The 17,650-nt window shown below is 32.5% G+C and overlaps 1 protein-coding gene across 1 annotated transcript; it reads right to left on the reverse strand.

The window, feature by feature from the left end:
• Positions 1-882: 882 nt before the first annotated feature.
• Positions 883-6,350, reverse strand: LOC100266654 (peptidyl-prolyl cis-trans isomerase FKBP62). The gene is made up of 13 exons (XM_002263530.5): positions 5,945-6,350; positions 5,729-5,815; positions 3,420-3,680; positions 3,253-3,327; positions 3,075-3,155; positions 2,760-2,954; positions 2,574-2,666; positions 2,305-2,480; positions 2,084-2,206; positions 1,844-1,990; positions 1,629-1,756; positions 1,337-1,457; positions 883-1,148 (listed from the first exon to the last, which is right to left on the reverse strand). Exons 1-13 carry the CDS (start codon positions 6,123-6,125, stop codon positions 1,101-1,103), a joined length of 1,716 nt encoding a protein of 571 aa, XP_002263566.2. The 5' UTR covers positions 6,126-6,350; the 3' UTR covers positions 883-1,100.
• Positions 6,351-17,650: the final 11,300 nt, after the last annotated feature.

Here is a 17,650-nt window from a genome sequence, read left to right on the forward strand (position 1 = left end):
CATAAATTGAATTTTACAATTTTTTTCTTTACAAAATAAAAATAAAAATTATTTTCAAGAACAATTTATTCAAACAAGTTTTTAATTATTTATTTTTTGAAATGTGTTTTCGAAAACAACATAGCACCCAGGGAATAAAAACACTTAATATTAGAGATTAAATGAAATCTCTCCATTCCTTTTGAATTATTTTTTATTTTGGTCGGATGTTTATATGCATCGTCTTTCGTTGGATTTGGTCAAATGATATCCTTGGCTTATTTCTATGGCTAGATGTTTCTAAATAATCAATCACCTTCTCGAGGAATACAAGTCTTGAATGGTTTTCATGTTCTTGTTGGAATTCGAACTCTTAAATAACATGTGAGTCCGTCTGATGTGGGTTGGAATTTTCCAATACATCTGGTGACATACGAGTACATCGCATTTAATTTTTTTTATATTATGTGCACAAACCACACTCAGATCATGCCTTGCGCCCAGGCACCTCCAACCATGCAACAATATCTTGAGGTATTGACGTCCTATGAGAAGAATGTGTGATGGGTGAATCATGTCGTCCATAGGAAGTGAGCCAACTGGCAGGAAGGATTCAGAGCCAGATGATGTGGAGGGGCTTCAAAAAACCTCCCTCCCCAAGTACCATCCCTACGTATGCATAACTCAAAAACCATGAACAATGATCAAAGGAAAAACACATTCCAATATTCCTCTTGATCCCACGAAAAAGCACTATTCTGAACAACGGACCCGCTGCTCTCACTATCTTGCGCAGTCCAAAGCCTACAACAAAACAAACATTTGCTACTATAATTTTTGAAACAACAGATAGTATCATAAGATCTTAAATAGACTTCTCAAGGCATTTCAACATTCAGAATATGTGACAAGTTGAAACACTACTTCCTTGGCAGTTATAATTTGTTAATGGTAGTTATAGCAATAACAATTTATGTCAACAATCCATTATAAACTCTCAATGCCAAAGACCCCCAAGTGGTTCCAAAACCAAGAAAAAGAACAAAGCAGAAGAAAGACAGAAATATTGAGCCTTCATTCTGTATCATCATCACACAACTGAAGTTCATTTTAAACTCCACTTATGCCTTGCTGTCTATGCTCATTGGTTCTGCCTCCTTAGTTGCTTTCTGCATATCACAAACACAAAACCCCATTAGGGCCATTCATTAATGAAAATGTTCATACATATCAATGTTTGAGTTGCTAATTTTATTTTTATTTTCTTACTACCCAATTTTTTATCCTTCTAACAATGCACCACTGTTCTTATATGCAATATAATAACAAATCAAGAATGCATAGATTAGAAACTTACATTGGTCTCGAGTGCCTCTAACTTGTTCATCCTTGCAAACATGTTGCCATAGAATTTGGCCTCTTTCTTATTGTACTCCTTCATTTTTTCCTTTAAAGTTCTATACTCCAGCTTTACATCCCTGTTTTAAACAAACATTAATAGTTATAATTCTTTCCTCAGTTGGGATCTACTACCTTATTAATGGACATGTTGTGACAATTTCAATCATTGTATTGTAATTATATTATTTTAGATCATGCAAGTTCGTCACATTGGAAATCAGATCAAGAGGCAAGATATAATCTGATACCTGTTATCAGGGTCAATTTCAAGAGCTTTCTTAATATCAAACTCGGCCAAATCAAGATCTGCCAGATGAATATACGCTTGAGCCCTCCTGTAAAGTGCCTTCACATTCTTACTTTGAATGTCTAGAACCTACATGTGGAGATCCCTTCAAAGTTAAAAGAGGTGCAACATGAATTTTAAGTTTAAAGGTGTTCTCATCATGCTTATGGGAGCTACCTTAGTGCACAGCTTCTCAGCCTCCTTGTAGTCTTTCAATTTCAGCTTGCATGCTGCATTATTGAGGTTGCAAGTAACCTTGAGAGTTTTGGCCTGCTTCTTCTCTTCTTCACCAAAAGAGGAATCATACTCAATGTACTTTGCAGCCTGCATTGCAACCAAAAGAAAGATAAATTGAGGACAGAGGAATGGCAGAGACCGCTAATCAATAGATTAAGCATATCCCACATATGATTTTACCTTCTCATATCTCTTTGAGGCTCTTGCATATTTACCAGCCTTGAATAGCACATTGCCTTCTTCCTTCTTCTTGCCAGCAGCCTCAATCTTCTCTTCAGTGTTCATATCCCAAGATTCCTTGTCCTGAAAGAATAGGCCAGGTAACACACGTCAACTTAGTTATGAAATACTATAGATATCATGTGGAAAAAGAATATTTGGACGAAAAAAATATTACAGACCTTAACAAAGGACTCAAGCTCCACTTCATAGTAGACTGTTGAGTTGGGAGGGACCACAGCCAATTCTTGCGATGACTCAGATGAGCCAAATGCATAATCTGAATGAATAGTGAGAAGGGCTACCTCACCCTTCTTCATTGTCATTACAGCTCTATCAAGCCCATCGATAACTTGCTCTGTCCAGAAAGGGAAAAATTCATTCCTCAAGGTCAAAATAAGAGTACAAACCTAAAAACCTACCATGGGTTGAAAAACTGCATTATAATTACCATCATCAGTCTTGAACTCGAAGAGATCCTCTCCTTCACCATGACCCTTCTTCAGAAACACTGTTCCATCTTGCAATTTTCCTATCAATTTTACTGCCAAATTCCAATCAAAAGAACTTGTCAGATAAGTTGTAAGTTTAGGGTTATAGATGACTTCACAACTGAAATGATTCAACTCTTACTAACATTTGACAACAGCTCCTTCATTTGGACGTTCGTATCCCTCTCCTTCCTTTAAAATTTTCTTGATGACCTTTTTGTCATCAGTTACCTCTGTCACAGTCTTCCATGATACCAACTCAAGAGTTATTTCAAGTGTTGCATTTGGTGGGACTGCACCCTCCTCACCAGAGGCTGGTTTGCCTTTCTCCCCAAATCCATCTGCAGGCACCACCAAAAGTTATTAGGGGTATAGAAGAACCAAGAAGCATCATCAATGTTATCACCCTAACAATAGGATTGTTTCAAGTCTAAAAATACATCCATCATAAAACAACTTACATTGTGGCTTCACTGTCAAAATAACCTTTTCTCCTTTCTTCATTGTCTTCACAGCCTTGGACAGGGCAGGACAGAAATAATCTGTTCACAGAAATATAATATCAAGAGTCCATGTACGGTAAACTACAAACACAAGGTTAAATACTTTTAAGTTTAAAAGAAACAAAGGGATACTAACCCTCTTTGACAGTGAACTCTACACCATCAGATTTTGCAACCAAGGTGCCATCCTCTAGCCGAGCCTCATACTTAACTGCATTCATAGCAACATGGCAATATGATTAGTCACTGGAAAGGACATGATTTATTAACCAAAGGTAGGGAGAACAGAGTCTTGTTCAGTACCAAACACTTCATCAAGGTCCTTGGGGTTCTCCCATTTGTCTCCTTCAGTGACAATCTTCTTGAAAATCCCACCATCCTTGCAGATATCCTTGACACTAGTCCAAGATAGCAGTTCAACATCGAATTGGAGAGTGGCATTGGGAGGAATGGTTGTTGAAGACCCAGACTCACCATAGGCCAATTCAGGAGGAATAGTGAAGATGGCATTTTCACCCTTCTTCATGGTCTTGATTCCTTGGTCCCATCCCTTGATCACTTGCCCTATCATCACAGCAAAGGAAGAAGATAAGAGAGTGTTCCGTCTCCAAGGATCCAATAACAGCCAAACCTTTTTAGCAATAAAATCTTTCAAAGAAAATTTATGGTCAATCCAGGAAACATAATATGTTTTTCTTCACTGTAAGTTTAGTTCAAAAAAGTACTAACAAATTATACAAAAAATGATTTTCTGGTGTTTGATTTACTACATAAAAATACTTATAAAAAATTAAATATAGCTAAAACTAATTAAAAATTTATACGTTTTCAAATTATTTCATTTTCATATAAAAAAAAATCAATTTGAAGAAACAAATAGAAATCATTATTAAAATTAAACTTATTTTTTTATATCTTGTTAATTCTCATTTTATTTTTCTTTCCCCCACATTTTTCCTCAAGCTTTTTCAAAGAACTAAACATGTAGTTAAAAAAATGAGTTTTTTTTTTTTCAAAACAAAACAAAAACAAAAATAAAAATAAACATATGGTTAAAAAAAAAAAGCTTACTGCACAGCCATTGTCAAATAAGCTACAAAATAGAAATTGTGACAACTTTTTTTAGAAAGCATGGATGAATATTATTTGACAATGTTTTTACTCAAAATGTTTTTAATAAAAGTGTTTTCTTTAAAAGTGTTTTTAGAAAAATCACCTATCAAGTTTTTCTTCAAAAACCACTACAAGTGATTTTTTAGAATTTTAAAAAATATTTCTTAAATTTTGCACAACACTTAAGGCTTGTTTGAGAATTGTTTTTTAAAATAGTTTTCTATTCTCCAACAAAAAAAAAAAAAAAAAAAAATCACATTTGACAATTAAAAATTATTTTCTATTCTTAAGAACAAAAAATAGAATGTTTTTCAAAAACATCAGTTATTTTTTGTTATTTTTACTTGTTTGATAACTATACAAATATATACAATGATTAAAAATAAAACACTAAATATAAAATTATTTTTAAAACATATTTTAAAATATTAAAAACATTTTAGATTTACAAATAAACTTTTGTTCTACAAAAGTCTTGAAAATAGAAATCTAAGAACGTTTTTAAAAAAATGTTCTCAAAAACTATTTTTTAGAATTATTTTTTAAAACATTACAAACAAGCCCTTACCCTTTTTTTTCTTTTCAAAAACACTTTTTAGGTTAAAAAGTGTACTGTCTACCTTTTTTTTTTTTTTCTGAAAGGAAAAAGGGACCATAAACATGATCAAACAGTTTTCTAAGTCATGTAACCAAAATGGAAAACTCTGGACCAAAGTGGGTACATATCACCACTCAATCCCAGCTCTTAGCAATTTGAAATTCAATCTCAACCACCGAATTAAACATTAACATCATTCTGCAAGTAACTTTATACCTCTCACTGGCCCTACCAACAGGACAGCATATTCTCCAATCAATAGTTTCATTTCTTTCGCATCATTTATCTTCCCTATTCTTTTCTACCCAAGTAAGGAGCCAAGTAAAGAAATGAAGAGATTTCTTTCAGTCCATTACTCTTTAAGTTTTAAAATAAGTGGAAATGTACCATAACTATCGAAGGAGCTATCTTCAATTGTCTGGTAGAAAAACAGAACAAGAAGAGAACTTCCCCAGTATGACACAAACCGATCACTCAGCCCCTTTAGTAGCAATTTTTGACTGCCTAAGGATTTTTTTAGACTACAACACGAAATCCAAAACATGATTAACAATTTAAGCGCTTTAAAACAAAAGGCTAAAATTAGAAACAAATTGTTATCGAGTAACAGGTTTTGCTGGAGTTTTTCACATGCACTGCAGCGGAAAAGACCTCCAGACACAGTTCTGTAAACATAGACTTGCTACCATTGATACAGTTCTCTAGACAAAGGACTACACAAAGTAAGCATATCAAATATATATTTCATAATCGATTTGCGGCATCAATTCAGAACCGGAGAGATCATAATCGGTCAAATGACAACAAAATAATCGAAACCACAAAGTTGAAAAACCAAACAATCAATAATTAATCAATTAAAATTTTCTATCAAATTTCGTCAACAAAACCCTATGCATACCTTGGCCAAGGGTGAACTTGAACGGAGTCCCCCTATCACGGCTGGAATCGAACTGAGTTCCATCAAGCAAAGTCCCAGTGTAATGAACTGAAAATCAACAAAAACTCAAAATCAATCCAATAATTGCAGCATAGTAAAAAAGAAAAGAAGAAAAGAAAAAAAAAAAAGCAAAAAGAATTGATACAGTTGAGAAATGGGTGATCGGGGGATGAGTACCTTCAACTTCATCGCCATTTTCAGGGGTGTCCCAGCCTTCACCCTCCTTGACAAGCTTCTTCTTCAATCCCTGCTTCCCGATCTCCTTCTCCTCCCCGACCTTGAGGATGGGGCTCTCATCGGGAAGATCCATGTCATCGTTCATCTCTTCCGCAGCTGGAATGTCAAAATCCTCATCCATTTCTCAAGAAAAAAAGTAAAGGAAATGCCAAGAAACGGAGAGAAAATGCGAGAGTGCGACAAAATCAGAAGGCTATGAGAGAATGCAGCAAATGTTATATCTGGGCGTGGAGGCTCGGGGGTAAGAGAGGGGCTTTTATGTAGAGAAAGCTGAAGGCAGACCTGGTTCTAGAGACTTCCAAGGGTTTAGATTAACACGAAGGGCCAGGATGCTTCCAGAGACTCCTTTTTAATTATAAGATTTGTTCATCACCCATAAGAATGACTGATTGGCTGCCACTTGTATTTCTCTATGTAAATCTTACTTCCTCTTCCCTTTCTTACCCTTTTGGTTTTTTCTATTTCTATTTTTCCTTTTTCTATTTTCACTCATCATTTTATTAAAGAATTGGATAATTGGTCATTATTATTGAACGGAAAAAAATTATTTATAGTTTCTTATTTTTATTTTTAGTAAAAAATGATAAAAATAATAGGTAGGGTCATTACGCTAATTCATAAAATAAATTATAAAAATTTAGAAATGTGCTATTATCTTAGCTCCCTATCATAGTTATACTAATCAAGTAATTACAAATGTCTTAAAGTTTTAGGAACGAGAAAATACAAGACTTTTAAAATATGTTATGTGTCCTATTTCTACTCAACCATCATTAACATGTATTAGAATTCCAATTGTATTTTTGTCTCTCCTTCATATTTCACGAACTATGTTTCAGAGTTCTCTACCACATTTTACCCAATTGAATAAGATTTATCGTGTCAAGTAAATCTTAATCCTACTCAAGGCACATGAAAAAGGAATGTAATTGATCCTATAAATGTAGGGATGAAGGTACCAATTTTAAACATTTTTACCAAAAATCAAAGAAGCAACACTCAAGCACCAAGACATGTGTCCACTTCCTATCGATTGTCTTGGACACTACAACACATGTCCACCTCTTGTTATTTGTCTTGAACACTATGGCAAGTCTATATCCATTTTTTCAATACCTTTGTTTTTGTATGAGATCTAATTGCTACAATTACTTTTTCTTTAAGGTAACTTTATTTCTTTCTTGCATATTTTGCTTTGCTTTTCTTGTTTCTTACCTCTTACTCTCTAGGATATATGGTGAACTCTAAGAACTGGATGAGTCCCAAGGATCTATGTTTGGGGAATTGTAGCAAGTGGACATTAAAATTGTGTAAAATCTAATGCTTGAAATTTAGGGAGCATGTTACTACGATCTTAGGCATAATGAAAACATAAAAATTTTAACTTTTGTCAGATAAGGTGTGTTAGATAACTTTACATGGGGTTTGTGTAATACCTAGTAGTAATGAATTAAATAGCAATAATGATTATCTTAGTACTTAACCATAAATGTGCTTAATTAGAGGCTAAAATTAGTTTAATATTAATTTTGTTTAATTATAAATAAAACCTTTATTAAGGTTAAATTTGATTAGTTAATGGTTTAAGCATGTGTATTAGCTTCTTAGGGGTTAATTAGAATTATGAAAACCTAAGGGATTGATGGGCAATTGCAAACATAAAAACTTACAACTAGAAGTACTAAATTGCAAAAATGGGAAATTGGTCATGCAAGCTAGCTTAGAGGCTCTTTTATAAGGGTTGTTAACCCTCATTTCTAGCCCTGTCTCTACAACAAGCTGTAGAGTTTAAAGAGAGAAAGGGAAGAATCAAGGTAAGAAAAAAGATAAATTTAGTGATTTTGGTAGATTTGGGTTCCAAATGATCTTTTGAAGCAAATTAATGGTAAAGTTTGTTTAAAAGCTGAGTTTAATTAGATATAAACATATTTTAATTATAAATCAAGGTTAATTAAGGTTTTAAATATTTTGATTTAAGTATCTCTTAATGGAAGATTCAACATGCTTGTTTGTTTAGTTTCCTTTAATTGAAAATAAATAAATTAATGAATCAATGGATTAATTAGGTTTATTTGAATACTTGGAGTTGCAAATGGATTAGGTTTAAGGAAAATTAGAATAAGTAGTGTATGCTAATTAATTGGGAAACATCAGTATGCATTGCAAAGATTGTTCAATTCGCCTTAAATTAGATTAGTAAACTTGTAGGCATGATCTTTACTGAATATGAAAATTTAAGTCATCAACATCAAATTGTTAAAATTAACAATAAGAGAAAAATGTCAAGCTTTAATTATGAAATTTTTATGACCGAAAAACCTAAATTATATTGTTTCATTTCAGTTCCTTGTAATAGCTAAGGATGTCCACATAGAAGGATTGCAAAAGAGAAGTTGGTGTAAGGTAGAAAATTTTATACCATTCCATTGTGAATCTTGGTTTCATTTCTTGAAGCAATTATTGAAATTTTCATGTCATTACTATGATTTGATGAAGTATTTGAATGTGCCATGGTGTTCTTGGTTTATTGTTTTAAAATGTTGTAATAATATTTGGATATGTATTGGTATGGGGATTCATAGGTTCAATATTGAGGAAATGGTTCATGGTATGGTTGCATTGCAAGAACAATATGGAATAATGATAAATAATATCTAGATAATAGATTGATATGTGGGAAGTGTTTATGTGAAGTTACAGGCACTAGCTTTCGATATATTGTTTATGTGGGACCGTGGGTCCTTGGATGAAAGTCCCTAAAGCCCTTGAGAAAGACACTTCGATGTGGATGTATGGGGTTGGTCTTACACTTGGGTTTTAATCCCTAAAGACATAGGGTTGGTCCTATCCTTGGGTATGGGTCTTAGAAGACATAGGGTATGACTTACCCTTGGGTGATAGTCCCAAAATAGTTTAATATGTACATTGGTGGGGGTTAGCAGCTTATCAAGTGCGAGATGATGGATGAAGCAAAACAGAGATGAAACCATCAACATGCATACATATTTAACATTATTATATATTTCCTAATGGTTATAAACTGTTTATCATGCATGCTATTATATGTTTAATTCAAGGTTTTTAAGGATATGTATAGGATGGTTATAAACTTTCCTACTGAGTTGTGAACTCAACCTATCACTTTCACCTTTAAATGCAAGTTGGAAGACATTAGTTGAGGTTAATGCTTGAGCATTGCTTTTGTGTTGATTGGATGTTGTTTTGTTCACGTTGAAAGTGTTTTAAGGCTTTTGCCTTTGTATCACACAAAAACTAAATCATTTTTGAAAGAATGATGTAATGTGTATTTGTTTTTGTACACTTGTAATGTGGGCTACCCTTAATGAACCATGAGGTTTTGGAATGTAAAAAGTAATGTGGTACAAGTTTTCTTTTGTGAAACAAATCATATTTTGTTAATTAATGGTTACAAAGTTTATCATAGGATGTATATTTTTTTATAACAGGTTTCCACATCCCCATTTTGCACAAAATCAACTAGAAACTCAACATTTAAATTTTTGTTTCCCTAATTTTAGGAGCACTAATTTTGTATTTGAGTATTAATTAGTAAGTCTAAAATTCAGGGTGTGACAGTTTGAATGTTCCTAAACCAAATCTTGTTGTTGTGAAGACCTCAAAAGGCTGGTGAATCTTTTATCTGATGACTTATTCATTCTCTTAGCGCTTGAGGAATGTGAGCTCCTCATTTTTTTCTCTAAGAAATATAGAGAATGCTTGTGGCTAGGGTTCAAACATTAAAAGTATTAGGATAGAGCCCTAAAAAAATGACACGATGAAGTAAAATTTTGGATTTTATTATTTATTAATAAAGTTTCAATTCGTTTTTATTTATTTTATTTCCATGCAATATACCTTGTAACTTATATTTTTTGCATTGTACATGACTTAAGTACATTAGAAATTGTACGAAAGATCCAAGTTACAGATTCCTTGAAAATAGATGACTTGTTCACAAAAGGTTCATAGACTTAGGCAACCCATTAGAGGTTGTAGTGCACCACTTCTTAATTAGAAGGATGATTGGTATTGAACATCGAGATGAGTTTCCCATAGTGAGTGCATTAGTGTGTATGGACACATTTAGGCATGATTTCAACAAGCTATTTCATTGTGTTATCTCTCAATCTTGAGAGAATATTGAGCTTGTGCTAAATGTAGCAATGGCTTTGACCTATTGGTGATATCATAAGCTAATCATATATTCCCAATAGATTAGGTTACTATTGATGGAAACTAGTAGCAATAGGTATTTTCAATAGAGGCACCATGATATCTTATGAGATTGAGACATAGTATCCCCTTGGGTGATCCTAAGGAAGCGTGTTCATGTAAATTATGGTCATAATAGTTCCTTAAGTGGAACTTGACATAAACTCTTTAAGAGTTAAGACATGCTAGTTGAATATTCAATAGGAGGATCTATAACTCAAGGATAATAGATGTAGTCTTGAAAGTCTAATAGCTTACACCTTGTTAAACTATGAACTCTAGTTTATAGAGAGACTAAATGTAATGGATAGCAAGTCATGGACCTGGGCATAAAGTGTCTTATTGTTATTTACATTGGATATTAGAGTATAGTTGATTCTCTATAATAAAATGTTGAATCAATTACAAAATTGGATTATGAGAAAGTCAATACTCCTATGGGTCCCAGTGGTCCCTGCCTTGAGCTCATATACCATGATGATATGGATTATGAGGGTTGGATTAACCCAAGGTTCATTGTGCATAAGAACGTTTTGGAAATTATGCAAGGTTGCATAGGGGTAAGTGAATAAGGTCTTTGGATTGGATTAATTAATTAATTAGTAGGTCTTATTAAGTTAATTAATCAATTAGGACTTGTTTTACACTAGATTAAGTGACCTAAGCCCTTAATGAGTTCAAGTCACTCAAGCCCAATAAGAAACCTATAAATACCCACAAAGGGTTAAGGGTTTCCATAATTTTTCCATAGAATTATCTTTTACCTCCAAAGAAAAAGAGAGCCACAACCCCCACTCTCTCTTCCTCCCATTGGAAGTGTGTCAAAGTCGTGGATTAATTCATTGGGCAAAAGAATTTGGGTCTATAAGACTTCCTATGACAACAATCTTCGTCTTTATCATGTGGAATAGATTCAGGAACATCTGAATCTCAGGTATTGATTTCGTTAGCACTTTTTGAATTCTTATCATTTAAAAATATTATTTTTCCATTGTACAAAGTATTTAGAAAGCCTTAAGAAGTTTTTACATGTTTTTAACTTATTTCAGGTTTTGGACATGGAGTGATCCGGGTTTTCCCTACAACTAGTATTAGAGCTCTAGGTTAGTAAGCATGTTCGAACTTCTCTAGGATGTGTTAACTTTGGTTTTGAAGGGTATTTATTTTATCCTATATCCTTAGGGATAATTATGTGTATGATAATATGATTGTTATATTGTCCATTTTTGGTTTATTTAGTTTGCTCTAAACAGGTTGTAAACCTCATAATAAGAGGCATATGATTTTTCTTGTTCATAAAAATCCAATTTTTATTCATAGAATGGAATGTAAGTTTCGATTTGAAAAGGGCATAGGATTTTGCATTTTGGATGTAAAGTTCTATTTTTTCCCATTCTTTGTACCCTATGGAGAACATGCAAGCAATCTGAAAAGTCATAAGAGGTTTATGCATAATATACTATTAGAAACTTGGAAACTTAGGAGAAAAATGGTCACTATAAATGTGAAGAACAACTCTCGAGTTCTGAAATTCTACATGAGCACTTGAGTGGCAAGATTAATGCTTAAGCACCTTAACCAATCAAGGGGTGCATCCAATGCTACAAATGATCGAGCAATGCATCCAACGCTGACGTCATATCCAACACACCTGAAGTGCATCAAATGACATTCAAAACTTTTAGGTGCTTGAACGCTCATGACGAGTGTTTAGTAGTAAAATGAGTATTTTGAGGTTGTTTCCTATTTACTAACCCTATTTTTGTTGCAAGTAGAATTTGGTATTTTTGGATTTTGGAAATTCAAATATTTAGGTTACCAAATAAGCAATAGGATCCCTAAGGTCATGGGGTTTGTTTTATTTTCTTTTATTATTTCCTTTTTACTCATATTTTATATATGACATGTGTTAGAAAATATTTTTCAAAATGGTCCTCTAGGCTCTCCCTCTTAAGAGAAGGAGGAAATCGTTTTGATTGAAAATGAAAGTTTGAGGATGAGAATATGAAAACAATCCCTCTTTGGCACAAAAGTCCTAATTCAAGTAATAAATAAGGATATTAGAAATTCTTATGATGGATAATTTATTTTAAGATAGTTATCAAAATTATCTCGAAGTCTCTCTTCCAAAATATTAAGTGGGAGAGGGTCATAGACAAGCCCATAATCTCCAAGATCAAGACCCATATTGATTTTGGGCCTATAAAGATGGGCAACCTTAGGAGTCAAGGGATATATACCATCCTAAAAGGACAAGACTATACATGTTTGTAGTAGGAGTGACCAATCTTAAAAATGGAACTCTTCACTTGATAACATTCATGTTAAGGATCTTGGTTATGTACTTGACTTATAAAGAAGTGGTAGAATCACCTAAAGTGGTTCCACTACACGTGTTAGGGGCTAAACACAAAGGTATGTTAATCAATGCTTTAGGATAACCTTTTAAGGTTTAAGACAAGTTGATTAATTAGAGAGGGTCTCTATCCTAGTAATAAGAATCATAACCTACTTAAAGTAAGCTTGATTCTTATGATATTAGGATACCTTGCATGGATATATGTAATTTGAGAGCACTACATTTTTTGTTAAACTAATTATCATATTTGCCTTGAGTGATTAGTTTCATTATTAATTCATGAAATATTTGATTTATTGCAAGAGGCATGTCTTATAACCTTATCACCTATATTCTCATTGATAATAAGTTGACAAGACCAAATTTTATTGATTGGAAAAGAAACCCAGTCATAATGCTCACAATAAAATAGCTAAAATGGGTAACTTAGGAGCTTGCTCCGCCCATTCCCAATGAGTTTTCTATGTAGGAAGAGAAAAATGCTCATTCCTAAAAGCAAAGGGCAAATGAGAAGGCTCATTGTATCATACTTGGGTATCTCAATAATGTGTTGCAATAACAACACATGGACAATGTCACTACCTATGAGATTCTCTAGAGCTTATAGGAGATGTTTAGTGATAAGGGTAGACCAACTAGGCAAGTTGCCTTATAGAGCATCATGAACACTAGGATGATAGAAGAAACTCTTGTTAGAGATCATATGATTCATATGATTGCACTTTTTAACGAGATGAGGATCCTTAGAGCTAAAGTCAATAAAAAAACCCAGGTCGATATGATCCTAGAAACCTTATTAGACTCCTTCAAGTAGTTTAAGCTTAACTATACTATAAATAAGTTAATGATGAACTTGTCAGAGTTGATGAAAGAACCTTTAATGGTTGAGGGGATCCTTAAGGACCCTAAAGGTGTTCATATGGCAGTGAAAGATTCTTCAGGTTCTTCCTCTAATAAGAAAAAGAAGAATTCTTTTAAGAAATCTAAACAAGGAAAAAACAAGGTTGGGAAAGAAAATAGTAAGGGTAAGGACAAGTGTTTCATCTATGCTAAGAAGAGTCACTGGAAAAAAGAATGCCTTGACTACTTAAAGAAAAATGATGGTATGTCTCATTCACTTTTAGTTGAATTGTATTTAGTGGTGGATTCATGGTGGATAGATTCTAACACCACTAGCCATATTTGTAATTCTTTATAAGGGTTTCAACTAAGGATAAAATTGAATGAGAGAGAGATGTGTCTGACTTTGACATCTGATGCGAGGATAACTATGTAGGTAATGAGAGACATTACCCTAGTATTAGAAAATAACAAACATCTAGAGCTCAAGGATTGTCTTTATGTACCTAAGTCTAGAAAGAATTTGATTTCAGTTTCTAATTTAAATAAATTGGATTATTCAATTTATTTCAATAAAAATGTTTTTATTGGAAGCAATCTCTTTTGTATTACTCATATTTCTTTATTATCTATTGAAAATAATCATGTCTCACTTATAAGGAAGGTATTTAGCACTAATTAAACTTATCTATGACATTTACACTTAGCTCATATTAATCTAAATATGACCAAAAGTCTGGTTAAGTCTTGGAACACTGCACTTATTAGTTCTAGAAGTCCTTCTAGTATGCGAATCTTGTATAAAAGGTAAAATGACTAAGGGACCTTTTATTTTTAAAAGAGTTTGAGTTAAAGAATGCTTGAAGTTAATGCATACTAATATGTGTGGACCATTTAATGTCCAAGCAAGTAGAGAGTATAAGTATTTCATCACCTTCACTGATGATTACTCTGAGTATGGTTATGTTTACCTTAGGAAATTTGTTGTCGTAGATAAATTCAAGGAATTTAAGGCAGAATTGGAGAACCAGTTAGGTAAACGCCTCTAGATACTTCGATTTGATCGAGGTGGAGAATACATGTCTAATTAGTTTGATTTTTTCCTTAAGAAGCACGTAATTATGTTCCAATTGATTACCCTTATTACTCCATAACAAAATGGAGGGGCAAAAATAAGAAATTGAACTCTATTAGACATGGTGAAATCTATGATGAGTTTTCCAGCATTACCTACATCCCTTTAGGGATATGCCTTAGATATTGCTAGATATCTTTTGAACTTAGTTCTATCTAAGTTGATACCTTTGACTCCTATAGAGATGTAGATTGACCTAGTTTACACCATATTCACATATGGGGGTATCTAGTGTTGGTAATCCTAGATTAATAAATTCCTATGTTCTTGTAAGGTGCATGTGTCTGTTCTTAAGGATCTTTAGGTCTAACATCACAAAAATAAATGGCTTCAAAAACCATAAAATAATACAAATCTAGATATTAAAACTCATACATGTGATTTGGATGTTTTCAAATAGAAATCCATTCGATGAAGAGCGTGTCTAAATACTCTAAAGGTATCATACACCTAAAGTCTTTCACCTGATAACTCGAACCATGTTTATGGCACTCAAAAGAGTGGACTCTGGAAGGGAGGAAGCTTTGACTCTCTCTATCTCTATTAGAGATGGAAAATGACTAACCAAAGTCATGGAAACCCTAACCCTATCCCCTAAGGGTATTTATAGGGTTTCCTTACTGGACTTAAGTGACTTAAGCCCATGTAGGCTTCAGTCACTTAATCTAACCCAAAATAGATCCTAATTAATTAATTAACCACATAAGGTCATCTAATTAATCAATTAACTCAATTTAGAGACTTTGTTCACAATCCCTAGTGCAACCTTATGTAATTACCAAAATGCTTATGCACAAAAGTGAACCCAAAGTCAATTCAACCCTCATAAACCATGTCAACATGGAATATGAGCTCAGAGCAGGGACCACTAGGACCATTAGGATCTATAAAAGTATTTGCTCCCTCAAAATCCAATTATGAAATTGATTCAACATCCCATTATAGATAATCAACTCCACTCCAATACCATATATAAATAACAATGAGATAAAGTTTAGGCTCATGACTTACTATCTACTACATGTGGAACCCCCATGAATTGGTGTCTATAATTTAAGAAGGTAGTATTATCACCTATCAAGATTACCTCTCAAATCCTTGAGTTACAGATCTCACTTATTATTTGATCAACTGTCATACTTTAACTCCAATGAGCATATGTCAAATTCATTAAAGGAATTACTACGACAACAAATTTTATGATCACATGTCCTTTGGATCACCTAAGGTGAAACATTGTCTCAATCCTATGAGATATCATGATGCCTTTATTAAGAATACTTATTGCTACCAACCTCCATTAATGGTGACCTAATCCATAGGGATGTATGACTACTTTAGGGTATCACCCATATGTTAAAGTTTCCTATTAATTTCAATGCATACTCAATATCCTCTCAAGGTTGAGAGTCATACAATATAGTAGCTTGGTGAATTATGATAATTGATAACCTTACATCATGATTCACTATAGGTCTTATCCAATGTACATTACATACACAAGTTCACTCACCATGGGAAACCCATCCTGATGATTAAAACAAGTCATTCCTCCAATTAGGAGGCGATGCATTATAGTCTCTACTGGATTACCTAAATTTATGAACTAACTATTGACAACTTATCTACTTACAAGGAACCTATGACTTGTATCCTCTATACAACTCTTAATGCCCCCAAGTCATGTATAATGTAAGAGATATGAGTTAAATGCTCAAATCAATGTTAATGCGTAAAAATGATAGTAAGGGGATAGTCAAGTTTGACTTTATTACATCATGTCTTGCTTTTAGAAGTTCAATCCCAACATCCAATACACGTGCTAAAACCAAATATAGATAAGTTGGAAACAAGATTAGAAGTTTATCAGTTTGTTTAGTATCTAAAAAGAACTAGAGTTTATTACTTTTATAGTCAGGTTAACCAAAAGGTATTTTTGTGTACAAATACTAGATTTATGAAACATGACTACATGATGAGTAATAAAGTTAGGGATGATGTCGATTTGAGAGCACTAAATGAGACTCCCACAACAACACATAATATTATGGATCTAATACCAACAATCCTTGTTTCTAGTACAAGCGTACCTCATTCACTACAAGAAAACTTATTTTTCCTGACAAAAATTTAGGGGCGAATTGTAATTTTGTCGCTAAAAGGAACTTTTACCGATGAAATTTTAGATATCGTTGCTAATGTCAAATTTCTGAAAACTTTTTGTAACGAATTTGAATTTTTCGTCGCCAAAAGACATGGCGGGAAAATTTGGCAGCTTTTTTTTGGCGCAAACGTTATTGTGATGAAAAAAAAACCTATTTGCCAACGAAAATATTTGTTACTAAATACAATTTTTTTGTGACGAAAATAATTTCCTTACTAAAAGTCACAAATTTTTATCCATATTTGCTTACAAAATGGTTTCATCAGTAAATATATTATTTTCTGACAAAATGAGTAATTTTGTCATTGAATAGTGTTGCTAAATTGTAATAGTAATAAGTCATATTGACAAATAGATAAAAGGTTTATGCTATAAAATAATATAATACGTATTTTTTGAGACTTGATATTTAAATTATAATATTTTATTTATATATATAATAATAATACTAATTAAAGATTCATAAAATTAAATACTAGAATATAGATTTATAGAAATTTAAATGTTTTTTTATATAATAATAGTATTGTTATGAAATAATAAAAAGGTAAATTATTTAAGCAATTAATTTTTATAGTGTAATATATATGTTATATTTTTTTTTATATAGATAATAACAAATAATCCAAGATATAATATAAATTTATTTAAATTTCAATATTATTATATGATGTTAACCAAACATAAATAATTTTAAATCTTTTTTATTATACAATGTAAAAGTTATTTTTGCAAGTTTAATATAGTAGTATTGAACTTAAATTAGCTATGAATAAGTAATGATCCTCTAATTTGTTCTCATTCAAAATCATGTCGTCTAAAGTAAATTTATACTAATATTTAACTACCTAGTTTAAATTAATAGATTTTTATAATTATTACTTGGTTTTTAAATAGTTTTTCATAATTGAAATT

This window comes from Vitis vinifera, chromosome 7, assembly GCF_030704535.1.
Source record: "Vitis vinifera cultivar Pinot Noir 40024 chromosome 7, ASM3070453v1".
NCBI classification, from domain to species: domain Eukaryota; kingdom Viridiplantae; phylum Streptophyta; class Magnoliopsida; order Vitales; family Vitaceae; genus Vitis; species Vitis vinifera.

Excerpts from the sequence above, each read along its gene's own strand:
- LOC100266654 (XM_002263530.5), bottom strand. The coding sequence starts at position 6,125 with ATGGATGAGGATTTTGACATTCCAGCTGCGGAAGAGATGAACGATGAC. Across the intron at positions 3,156-3,252 it reads AGAGTTCACTGTCAAAGAGG|ATTATTTCTGTCCTGCCCTG; the intron begins GTTAGTATCCCT and ends TTCTGTGAACAG. Across the intron at positions 1,458-1,628 it reads GAAATTGACCCTGATAACAG|GGATGTAAAGCTGGAGTATA; the intron begins GTATCAGATTAT and ends TGTTTAAAACAG.